The following is a 13,129-nucleotide window of genomic DNA, read 5'->3' on the forward strand; positions in this document are numbered from 1 at the left end:
GAGGGATCAGCAGTACCAAAATTAGATGTGATGGCCCAGGAAATCTGCTTCTGAACAAGGTTGGTGGAGTAATTACGTCCATGAAGGCTGAGTTGAGAATGGTAGTGTATTGCTGTAAAGAGTGTGCATCTGAACAAATATGTTTGTCTCAAATGCCAATGCTGTATGGGAGGGAACTTTGACATAGAAAGGTTGGCAACTGTCAAAATGTAAGTACTGTTGTTTGTTGGTAGTTTTAATGTGGACAGAAGTATGTAGCTGGTCTTTGGTCAGGACGAGATCAACATCGAGGAAAGTGGCATGGGATTCACAATATGATCATGTGACATTTAATTGGGAAAATGTATTTAGAGATTTTACAATGTCCTGATACCACCCAGTTATCAGTTAGGATAATGGGCATAGGCAGAGGGTGTATATGGGCAACACACAATATCCTGTTGCGGAGCATGCTCTACAACATAATAGTCATGACTCCTGTGTCTTTTCCACCACATGTGACATCTGGATTTTTCCCCCAGACACCAGTTTCTCAGAACTCCTTAGGTGGGAACCAGTGTTACAATGTGTCCTTGCTTCTTGCCATCCACATGCCCTTAATTTACATTAATTTCTTCTGTCTCAGCATTTCTTCAGAGTAACTACTCCTTTCCTCTCTCTCTGTTTTAGTTTTCTGCATCTTTCATTTCTTGCCATCCCCCTCCCACCTTGTACGTACTATACACTGAGCTTTTTGATCCTATTAATTCATACACAATGTTTTTGCAGTACGCTCTGTCTTGTATATTACCCTGTCTTCCACCTTTAAGCTCTCAGGTTTTCAAATCTCATCTGGTGCAGCCCCAACAATCAGTCTTTCTCACGCATCCTGTCCAGTAAGTGTCCTGTGACATTCAGTTCTGGGTGACTTTTTCTGAAATCTACCCCTTTTTCCTAAACCTCTCCAGTTCTTATCCTTCTCCCCTCTTCCTTACCCTTCAACCGTTCTGCTGGAAGAAGGAGCCACTGGCTCCCAAAGCTTGAAATAGTATAATCTTCTTTTATGTGTGTGTTTTCCTGCTGCCACTTGGTGAGTAGATTTTTTTTATCAATCTGATTACATTGTAATATATTTAAGTAATTAACATTGCAAGATCACAGGTTAATGTAAGCTTGAGATAAGCCATTGTAAATGTGAAATGCTCGTACATTTATAACAGGTGTAACTGCAGGCTGTGCATTGTGCATTGTGTTGGACAGGTATCAGTTTGTAGGATGGAATTCCATGCCTGTTGCACTTGCTCGGTCAATATAGGTTGTAGACGACACTGGAGTTGTCATACGATGTCCCGCATGTGCCCGACTAGAGAGAAATTGTGTGTTTGATCAGCCTGAGACAACGTGTCAACACACTTTAGAGCATGTTGGGTTATAGTAGTCATATGTGGGTGAATGTTATTGTTTCAGGAAAAGCCCTGGAATGCTGTTCATGAAAAGCGCTACAACAGGTCGAATTACGTACAAATTTGCTGTCAGTGTCTGTGGGATACCTGCAAGAGTGCTTCTGCTGTCACTAAATTGTACCCTGTACAATAACTCCAGGTGCAGGTCAAGTGTATCTAGCATGCAGACAGGTTGGTCGCAGGCCCTGAACTCGCTTCTTCCTTACCGACACATGGCCGCCACTAACACTGAGGCAGTACCAGCTTTCAGTGGGAAACACAACAAGATTCCACCCTACTCGCCATTGAGCTCTCTCTTGATACCAATGAAGCCGCGAGTGGCTGCGGTTTGGGGTCAGTGGAATGCGGGCTACAAGGCATCTGGCTCAGAGCTGTCCTTGAAGTAACCAATTTGCAACAGCTAGTTGTGCCATTGTGGTGGCAGCTGCTGCTCGAATTGTTGCTGCAGATGCAATACGATGTACCAGAACCATATGGCGAACATGATGGTCTTCCCTCTCTGTAGTGCCACATGGTGTCCAGAGCCCAGTCTTCTTGCGACTGAACATTTTTGTGACCACTGTTGGCAGCATTCGTGTACTGTGGCTACATTCTTGCCAAGTCTTTCCGCAATATTGCAGAAGGAACATCCAGCTTCTTGTATCCCTCTTACACAACCTTTTCAGACTCAGTAAGTTGTTAATAATGGCATGTTTGTTGTCTTGTCCATTTCTGATCCTCTGTTCACCTACATCAGACATTACAATTTTCTGCTTAAGCTCTCATGTCAAACAATGTCTGACACATTTCCATTATTGTGCTTTCCGTCCGCTCCATTGTTGGAATTTGCTAGGTATGTGGCAGCACTTAGTAAGAAGATTTTACGACTTAAAGCGTATTGCATTCACTTGTTTGTAATAGGATAGTGGTTGGCAGAAAATGTGTAAATAAAAATGATATTTCCAGGTGGATTCTCAAAGACATTGAGGATGAAGCAGAATTTAGTGATGAAAGTGGAAGGGATTGGGAAGAAACTTGCTTTCTGTGCAGTGATATTAGTTCTAATGAATCAGAATGTACTCATGATGTGGGCAATGATAAAGGGATGCAACCTATAGCAAAATACCTGGATAATTTAATGTTATGGCGATGGTGAACTCGTGACATTTCAATTTTCTGTCACGCAAAAATGTTTCACCGTTCCTAATGGTGTGAGACTAAACTCCGAACATCAATATTTTCATCTCTTCTTCACTGAAAATTATATTAGTGAAATTGTGAAAGCGAAGTTTAATTCATCCTGATTTACCTTTTGCAACCTGAATAGTGGTTCATTTGGCACAGCAATTGCTAGCTTGTGGAGGTTGTTCAGTATATCACATTTTTACAGGCAGGTTCTACATAAGTCCTCATATTGCTATGAAATGGCACAAAATGAAATTTCATGGAGCAGGTGCAGTTATGACTTTTAGGAAGGATTTCCCATGCGATTTGAAGATGACAAAACCTTGCTGGATGTAAGTTATGTGCCTGTCAGAGTGAGATAAAAATTGTCTTTCATTTCATGACAAGATATTAGTGACTATGTTTAGTACATTCTTTGGTCCTGAGAGCCACTGGTTATAGGAAGAAAGAGCCCTGTGTGATTCCTGAAACTCAGTGTTATTTTGGAATACATGAAGTTCATGGAAGGAGTGGACAGGGTTGATCTGTACTGTGGGTGCTATGGTTTTACAAGGTGGTCTTACCAGTGGTGGAAAAAATTACGCCTATTGCTGATTGAAGTTGCTGTTGTGAATAGTTATATTCTCTACTTGATAGACAAAATTGAATGTGGAGAACAATGGCAGACGCCCCTTTTGTACAGAGAAGAAATCTAGATCTAGTCAGACAGCTAGTCAGCCACGTGAGAAATAAAAGTTCAGTGAAAAGAGGAAGACTATCATCGTCTGACATTGAGGATAAATTCAGTGGAAAGATGCATTTTATAATGCAGAATCAAAAGAAGAATTGTCAAAGGAATGCATGGTATGCAGCAAACGCTAGGAGAAAGGAGGAAAAAGAGAAGCAATTTTGTACTGCGGAACTTGCAAGAGGAAGCCAGGACTTCACCCAGAATGTTTTAAGGCATGCTATACAGAAACAAATAATAAACAACCATAAACGGACACCAATATAGTTTCAAAAACTAGTGTAAAAGATAATAAAGTTGTCAAGTGAAGTCGTATTGCACTTTATTTTCTTAGAACAGTAGCATAATAAACTGTAATGCCTTACATTCTTACATCCATAAAATAAATAAGAGTTTTGGAGAATGCAGTGAGTAGAATACTTGGACTGGAAAGGGTGAAGGCATTCTTGACCACCATCAACTCATCCTGTCCAGTCTCAAAGGTAAGCAATGCTCACGACTGTTACAGCAAGTTTTTAAAGGATACCCGATTTGCATTCCCATAGTGGCACTACCAGTGCCACTGTTATGTGACTGGTGCAAAATTTGAATAGACGTTGTCTTTTGGGTGTATATGTTGCATAACTCCTTGTTGGTGTTACGATTCCTTTTTCTGTGAGTGTGAGTGTATTTTGGTGTCAAAGTAATGTTCCTTCCCTCATTGCCACAATATCATGGATAGGAAATAAGTTTTTCACCTTTTTTCACTATATGATAGGAGCTTGGGTGCCTTGTGTCATTAATGAGTTTGACTATCTGAGGCTGACTATCCTTTACAGCCTGACATTTTAATACAAGAAGATGCTCAGATAGTAAGTGAAAAAAATATTTCAAATTCGTAGGACTGGAGATAGATGAAAAGCTTTCTAGAAAATATATCCAGGGTCTTGTACAGAAACTGAGTGGGTCTGTGATTATTGTAAAAATCAGCATTACAGCCACCAAGTCTGAAAAATGGAAGCTGGTTTACATTGCATCTTTTCATCCAGCTATGTCAAATTCTATCATAGATTGTAGTAACATAGAGTCATTCACAAGTGACTGAAGCTTGGTATGGTGAACACTGGACAGAAGAATAATCAGACCTGGGTTTACACCATTTTATAAACAGGTATGTTCAGGTACTATTTGCAGTAGGCTTCTATGACATATGAAGATAAACCACACATTTTCAAATATTAGTTGAGAGGCTTAATTGTGGCATATCCTTTTATTCTCTACAGGAGTTCCTCAAAGTAGTATAGTTTCTCTTGTAAAATGTTACTAATTTGTATGTACTAATGCTGTTGTTTTGTTCTCATGTCCTTCATTAATTTTCTAGATTTTTTTAATTTTATTCATTGCATTGTACAATGACTTGTTTCAAAAGTGAGTAGCTATAGTCCTATAGAACCGGAGAAAACAAATTAAAATTGAAATATAATTTTTCAATGACAGTGTAATCCTGCTGTGCTAGCTGCTGAACTACACTAACTTACAGATTTTTACTGTGTTGTAGGATGTGACATCCTCACTGAACACATTGTTGGATCCACATGCAGACAGCGGTGGAACACCCACTTCAGGTGGTGCAGGTATGGCTTCAGGAGCAAGAGCTTTGTCCCCATCTGGTACGGCTGCTGCTGCTGCCGAGCGCATAGTATGGACATACAATGCGCGGAGTGACAGCAGCTCTGGCGAGGTCAGCCCCAACTCCCCGACCTCTGTCAGCTCGTCCGTCATGTCGAGCAATTCCAGCAACACAGCACCTACACCTGCATCTTCATTGCCACCTGGTGGCGGGGGGCACGGTCCACCCCTTAACGGTGACCTCTCGCAGTCTGAAGCAGTTTCCAACATCTCTAGCCCCGACTTCCAGGTATGGGTTCGTTCTGTACTACATACTTTATTGAAGTTATTATCTTTGTCCAATTTAGACTTGTATAAGATAAATTTCAAATATAGTGGTGGCCTGTGAATTTGATAACATTCCAAATTTGCTTAAGTGTCATGTCAGTTATTATGTGCCGGTCCATGTTTCATTCTTAATGAACTACATACAGTTTCCTCTTAGAGAATGTTGATTACAAGTACTATGTTCTTATAATATTTTTTGTGTTATTAGCATATGGTGTACTGCATCACCTGAATTAAGTACATATAAATAATTGACAATACAAGCATTAGTGATACAGGTAATGCAAAAAGAAAAAAAGATATAAAAATACATAAAATATACAAAACCACAAAATATATGGGAATGCAACTGAAGCTGAATAACCTTATTGCTGATGTATGCCACTACCTTTTTGGTAGCATGCAGGACTTTAGAGCAGTCACAAGTGAAGGCTCTCATTGTGGGCATAAACTATATGTTTGCCTAGCAGCTCCACAATTGCGCTTGAGAGACTCTGGTTTTCTCCATCTGTATGAGTCAGCACATCTGCCAAGGTTTGTTTGTATTCTGTTTAGGGTAGACTAGACATTGTGAGGGTTGCCAAATCTGGGTGGTGTCATCGTGAGGCAAGGCATTTCATGAGAGGTAGGAGGTGGGGGAGATAGGGTTCCTGTTTGCTCCACTCCTCTTCCCAGCGATCAGTTTTCATCCAGAGTTGGTGCAGTCTCTAAGGATGTTTATCTAGAATGCAGTCTAGTTCTCTCTCTGGATTTGTGGAAGAGCGTTGTTCTCAATCTTTATGAATTCCCTAATGAGTGAGTTCTGTCATTGCAGACGGGGAGGAACTATATTGCTTATAGGTTGAAGTTGCCTTCGTTATGCATTTTATAGGACACACAGTTTGATTTTGTTGGATGTGGATGCAACTAGTGTGAGTACCATTGAGCCAAAGAGGTGCATAATATCTATTACTGTATAGACAAGACCCAAAGCTGAAGTCCATAGCATGACATCTGAAGACCCCTGTGAAGTGCCAGCAAGTTTCTGCAAGATTTTGTGAGTTCTAATTTGGCAGCTGTGTTTGATGGATGATTCTTGAGGCTCAGTAATTTGTTGAGGGCGTTTTCTAGATATTTTGAATGTTGATTGTGAGACTATAGTTTGTTCTGAAAGTAAATACTGAGTTCTGTTGTTCAGGTGGAATATAGAGATTTCTGTTTGTGCGACACGGAGTTGCAATCTCCAATGGCGAAAGCGTTTCCCAGTAACTTTTAGGTTCTTTGTCAAGATGTTCTCAGTGTCCTCTATGTATTTTCAACTTATTTCCAGGGTTGAATCATTGGCAGGTCCAAACTTCTGTGAGATGGTTTTCGGCGTGTCTGTATACACTGAAGAGCGAAAGAAAGTGGTGCACCTGTCCCCGCAAGCATGCAAAAATGCCGCAGCACAACATGACTTGGACTCGACTAATGTTTGGAATAATTCTGGAGGGAATTGACACCATGAATCCTGCAGCGCTGTCCATAAATCCAGAAGAGTACAAAGGGGGTGGAGATCTCTTTTGAACAGCACATTGCAAGGCATCCCAGATGTTCATGTCGGGAGAGTTTGGTGGCCAGTGGAAGAGTTTAAACTCAGAAGAGTCTTCTTGGAGCCACTCTGTAGCAATTCTGGATGTGTGGGGTGTCACATTGTTATGCTGGAATTGCCAAAGTCTGTTGTAATGCACAATGGACATGAATGGCTGCAGGTGATCGTATAGGATGCTTACATACGTCTCACCTGTCAGAGTCATATCTAGATGTATGAGGGGTTCCATAACACTCAAACTACACATGCTCCACACCATTACTCAGCCACCCCCCAGCTTGAACAGTCCCCTGCTGATAATCAGGGTCCAAGGATTCATGAGGTTGTCCCCATACTCATACACATCTACACATCCATCCATCAATACAATCTGAAACGAGACTCATCCGACCAGGCAATATGTTTCCAGTCATCAACAGTTCAATATTGGTGTTGACGGGCCCAGGTGAGATGTAAAGCTTTGTGACTTGCATTCATCAAGGGTACATGTGTCGGTCTTCGGCCCGTAAAGCCCATATCAATGATGTTTCATGGAATGGTTCAAACGCTGACACTTGTTGATGGCCCAGAATTGAAATCTGCAGCAATTTGCGGAATGGTTGCATTTCTGTCATGGTGAACAATTCTCTTCAGTTGTCGTTGATCCAGTTCTTGCAGGATCTTTTGCCAGCCTCAGTGATGTCAGAGATTTGATGTTTTACCTGATTCCTGACATCCACAATACACTCATGAAATGGTTGTACAGGAAAATCCCCACTTCATCGGTACCTCGGAGATGCTGTGTCCCATCATTTGTGTGCCAACTATAACACCATGTTCAAACTCACTCAATTTTGATAACCTGTCAGTGTAGCAGCAATAACTGATCTAACGACTGTGCCAGATGCTTCTTGTCTTATATAGGCTTTGCCAACTGCAGTGGCATCTTGTGCCTGTTTACATTCCTCTATATTTGAATACGCATGTCTATACCAGTTTCTGTGGCGCTTCAGTGTATAAAAGACCATGTCCTGACTGACTGAGTGGCTCATCATTGCCCACCACAAACCGGTAAGGATAGAAATTTGAAGTTTTGAGAAGGTGTGGATCTTATACTGCAGTTGTTGTTTAAGAAAGGATTTTTCAAAACACCAACCGCAAGGGGGGGAATAAGGGATGAAGGACTTTTTTTTGAAAAATGTTGCTATTAAGGCAGTTTTGAAGCTACACCTAAGACAACTGGTATTTGGTTTCTTGCTCAGAAGTAAAGAAATATGTGTTTCAGCATTTTTGGAAATTTAATCCCACGAGCGTGAAATAGTGGGTGAAAGCTTTTTTTTTTGAAAATAGTCATTATTAAAGAACAAGTAAAGTATTTTTTGAAGCTAGATCTATGAACATTGGCGTTTGACTTCTCAGTTACAAATAAAAAAAAAAAACATGTTTTTGTGTTTTTGTAAATTGATCTCTTAATGAAGTGAAGTAGGGGATGAGGTTTTTTTATGAAAATAAATTATTATTAAAGCATTTTCAAAGATAAATCAGTGAAAAATTAAAATTGGCTTCTCAGTCAAAAAGAAAAAAAAGTTTCACTGTGTTTGGTAATTCAGCCCCTATAGAGTGAAATGGGGGATGAAAGTTTTTACAGAAATGGATGAAAGTTTTTATAGAAATATTTCATTTTGTAAGTATTTTTGAAGCTAATTCTATGAAAATTTGTATTTGGCTTCTCTGTTGGAAATAAAATGTACACGTGTCACAGTTTTTGAAAATTCAACCCCTAAGGAGTGAAATAGGGGGTGAAATGTTTTAAGAAAATATTTCGTTATGAAAGCATTTTTAAAGATAAATCTTTGAAGATTGGTGTTTGGCTTCTTGGTTGCAGGTGGAGAAAATACATGTTTTACTGTTTTTTGAAAGTCAGCCCCTAAGGGGGTGGGGTAGGGTCACACCGACCGACCGAGTGACTCGTCATTGCCCATCCCAAACCGCTAAGGATAGAAACTTGATGTTTGGAGAGAGTGTGGATCTTATACTGTAGGCATCGTTTAAGAATGGATTGTCCAAAATCCCACTTCTAAGGAGGTGAAATAGAGGATGAAGGGCTTTTTGGAAGTGTGTCATTATTAAGGGAATTTTGAAGCTGTAGCTACAAAAACTAGTATTTGATTTCTCAGTCACGAAAAAAAAAAGTTTCAGCCTTTTTGGAAGTTGAGCCACTAAGGGCATAAAATAGTTGGTAAAAGGTTTTTTGAAAAAAATAATTATTAAAGAACTACTAAAGGATTTCTAAGGCTACATCTATGACATTTGGTCCAGAATGAGATTTTCACTCTGCAGCGGAGTGTGTGCTGATATGAAACTTCCTGGCAGATTAAAACTGTGTGCCGCACCGAGACTCGAACTCAGGACCCTTGCCTTTCGCGGGCAAATTCAATTTTGTGGACTACAGTGCCATATGCCACGAATGGAAAATAGTGCAATAAAACTGGGGGGCTTATCTCTCAAGATATTAGGTAGTCCAAAGTTAAAATAAACAACCTGTAGAGCTAGGACAGATGTCTGCAAGAGGCTGTTGTTAAAAGTTCATTTGAGTGCTTTACAGATGATTATTTGGAAGCATCTATTGAAAACCACACCATTGACCATGATGAGAGGAGTTTTGCAGGGGATCCCTTTCATACCCTTCTCCAAACTGTGCCACATGTTGCTGTAGGGGTCAATAACACAGCTAATGCTATCAGTTGTTTTTGACAGCCTGCTTCTGTGATTATTGTTAGAGAACTTAATTCAAGCAGCTTTGATGAGGACAAAATCAAACTTGTTCAGTTGCGATTAGTTCAATAATAAATCTGGAAGATAGGATGGTGGTTGTTGTTTTGAATATACTCCCTCCAGGTAAAATAAAAATAAAAATTATCTTTTGCATTTATATTATTTATTTATTTATTAAATTTTTATTTGATTGGGCATCTGTATCACCATAAATAAATTTGTCCTTACATTTTTTGTGGACAGTGTGATTATTCTTAAGTAATGAAGAGTTTACAGATGACGGGATGTGAGGAAAAACAACAGGTGGGGCACTCATAACAATCATTCATGTGAAATTGACCACACGCGGAAGATAATGAAAGCACATTAAGCACTGATCATTCCTCCGGAAGAGTTTGCACCAAACTACACTGAATTTCCCGTAAACTAAGTAAAACTGACAACACCAAAGACGCTATGGACAGAGGTGAAGCTACCGTTTTAACATTGCTTGATTTCAGCGAGGCTTTCAATATTATTTATTTCAATATATAACTTACCAAAATGAAACAGCTGAATTTCTCAAACAGTGCAATACCATGGTTCAACAGCTACCTCAGAAAGAGATGTAGTGAGTCATCTGTGGGTCAAGTCATCATGGAAAAATGTGTTCTCCAGAGTCCCTCAGGATTTTGTCGTTTGTCTGTTGCTTTTCTCTTTCTGTATCTACAATATTTCATCTATACGCCATTTTTGTAACCACCACTTTCATGCTGACAGTTTTGAGTTGTGCACAAGTGTCTAACAATGTCGCTACTGCTGTATCAGCTATGAATGATGGTATTTGTTCTGTATCATGATGGGCACAAAATCTGGGTTTAATCCGCCTGAAGTCACAGGTCACCCTCATGTTTCACTGAAAGATGATCAGTGGGCATTTTCATGAAACATTAGATAACCTTGGCATAGTCTAGGATGATCATCTGATCTGGGAAGGACAAACTGTTGCAGCTTGCAAGAAATCTCTCCCCTGCCTTCCTACAGTCCAGAAATTTAGAAAAATATTTCTACCTCAAATTAAACAGAAATTTGTTCTATATTTGGTCATACCAAATCATTACTACTGTGATGTAGCTGAATATAGTGCAAATAGTGAAAACTCGAGACAACTCGATCTAGTCATGAACGTTTGCATAAGATATGTGTCCAGCATTCATTTGTTTGGTGATATTATTCCTTTCTATACTCACAAGGAGAAGCCACCAATTTGACCTCATATTTTAAGGAGAAAAGAGCACACCTGCTGGGTGTCAGTTTCAGCAGTCAACCCCACATGAAAATTTGGGCCATAAATATGATAGTAAGCCACAACATTAATATACTTCAGTGGGGCGTTTTAAACCATACTGGAGGTGGAACTGAAAAGGTTTAAAGCAGCTGTTGGATGAGTGTGCATCTTCTGAAAGTAAAGGTTTTAAACATGTGAGTGCAATTGTTTTTCACTCTCTCCACTACATTGCAACTACCTCGTCGTCAAGCCCAAAGTGCAATACAGTGGAGCGGTTTGCATTTTTAATGTTGATGAACCACATCCAGGAGCAGTACACAATGAATGTTACATTGCAACTTCCGAATCTCAAAGGAGAACAACTCCTAAAAGTCGTGACTGGGAAAAGTTGGTATCTGCTGCTGTTTGACCAACTTTTATACAAGCCAAACGAAAATACACAGGTTTTTCTTTGTGCTATTGTTTATATTTTCAATGTCATTGCAGAAATTGTAGACGGCTTCACAGATGAAGATGTGCTAGATGTAAAGCAAAATAGTGGACTGACATTCAATACTTACAAGAGGGTGATGATAATGAGGCACAAAAGGATGATGATAACGAAGCTGCCTTTTCACCACAGTCACATTTGTTGAACGGTGTCATTGGTACAGTGAACAGATATGTGAAAATGAGGAAGTAAGTGGTGGTGAAGCCTGCTGTAAAGATGTAAATGCGTCGAATACCACTTTGCCTCTGTCCATAACAGGAGTATACGAAATGAGCTGTTGCCTTTTGGAAAAGTGGAAAGGAAATCTGTCTTTCAGAAGTATAAAGAAAAACTTTAAATCATTAAAACAAAGAAAGAATCTGTACATTTGGAGCAAATACTTTGAAAATGGAGGTACACACCAACAAAAGTTTTCCAAGATCAACACAATCTGTCTAGATAAATTTAATAATGCATTTAGAAAACAGTGACAAGCCACAACATTAATATACTTCAGTGGGGCATTTTAAACCATACTGGAGGTGGAACTGAAAAGGTTTAAAGCAGCTGTTGGATGAGTGTGCATTTTCAAAAAGAACATGGTATTGTGTCACAAAAAATAACACATGATGCCACAACTGAAAAGCTGGATAATGAAACTGGTTACTTATTACACGTGAAAAGTTTGTTGCACAAACCAGAGCTATTATTAGGAACGGTCGATAGAATTTACACAATATGGATCAGAGTGGGTTCGATTTAGAAATCGAAAGACATCTACTCAGTTTTGTGGTCCTTCACTAACATGATATACAGCTACACAATTATGTCAGTGGTATCTGCAGATACATTCGCTGTCACTTTCATTTGTAGATTCAAAAGAGCTGATCAGGGTGTTTGGGTAGCAAGTCAAAACAGTTTGTTTCACACAGAAAGCTATGTAGCAATCACCCATCTTCTGGAAAAGCCAACCAGGAACATTTCTGGATGCGGTGACAGGTTGTATTTTCTAAAATCATAGAGGATGACAGCAGAAAAGTTTTGATCATTGAATTGTATGAAACCAGTCTTCACACTGTAGAACAACATTGTGATTATGACAAAAACAACAAAACGTAGCATTATAAAGTGTTTAATGTTTGTAAGTCTCCTAGATAAAAATATGTTGTGAATTGTAATGATTAATGAAGCAGTAGTTTCTGACCACTGATGCCATTCTGTATTAAATTAAACGTAAAAATACATTTACAACAGAAGGAAAAATGGAGAGATGGGACTGTTTCTCATTTTCATACCTCCAGGAATCCCAAAGTGGTTGAAGGTAATACACTGCTGAAAGAAAATTACATAATTCGTTGTCCTATTGAAAATTCATTAATAATAAACACAGTCTATAGTGCTAATGCTTCTTAATTCAAGTGTTCATTTATGAAAATTTTAGAAAACTGCAGGACTGTTTATGTACTAACTTGTGGCTGCAAATGTGGAAACAGCAGCAATACCTGTTGCATTATTCTTTCAGAATTCTGTGAAGCAATGTTGGACTATCCTCAAAGGGTTTTCTGATGTTATTTTAAACAAAAAATCGTAACCTTGCCTAAATTGCTGTGGGTTGCTGCTGCTTTGTGATATTTGTAATCATAATAACAAGACACATATTAAAAAACAGAAAACTATTTTTTTAGAAATTTTCAATTTTCATTTTGTGATTTCAGTTACACTGTGAAGTTTATTGAAAGTACTTTATTTTCAACTCAGAGTAAGGATTTTGCTTGAATGTACTGATGTAAATGTAAAGTGT

General features: G+C 39.1%; 1 protein-coding gene across 4 annotated transcripts in view; it reads left to right on the plus strand.

Moving 5' to 3' along the window:
- The window catches only part of LOC126417220 (PH and SEC7 domain-containing protein-like), an 826,610-nt gene that overhangs the window by 617,382 nt on the left and 196,099 nt on the right, over nucleotides 1-13,129 (plus strand). For all 4 annotated transcript variants that reach the window (XR_007575542.1, XM_050085103.1, XM_050085104.1 and 1 more), the window contains exon 5: nucleotides 4,871-5,230. Coding sequence is in view for 3 of the 4 variants with exons in the window: in XM_050085103.1 (XP_049941060.1) it covers nucleotides 4,871-5,230 (360 nt within the window). In the remaining variant the exon portion in view is untranslated. The remainder of the gene's footprint in view (nucleotides 1-4,870; nucleotides 5,231-13,129) is intronic.

The sequence above is a fragment of the Schistocerca serialis genome, chromosome 1 (assembly GCF_023864345.2).
Source record: "Schistocerca serialis cubense isolate TAMUIC-IGC-003099 chromosome 1, iqSchSeri2.2, whole genome shotgun sequence".
NCBI classification, from domain to species: domain Eukaryota; kingdom Metazoa; phylum Arthropoda; class Insecta; order Orthoptera; family Acrididae; genus Schistocerca; species Schistocerca serialis.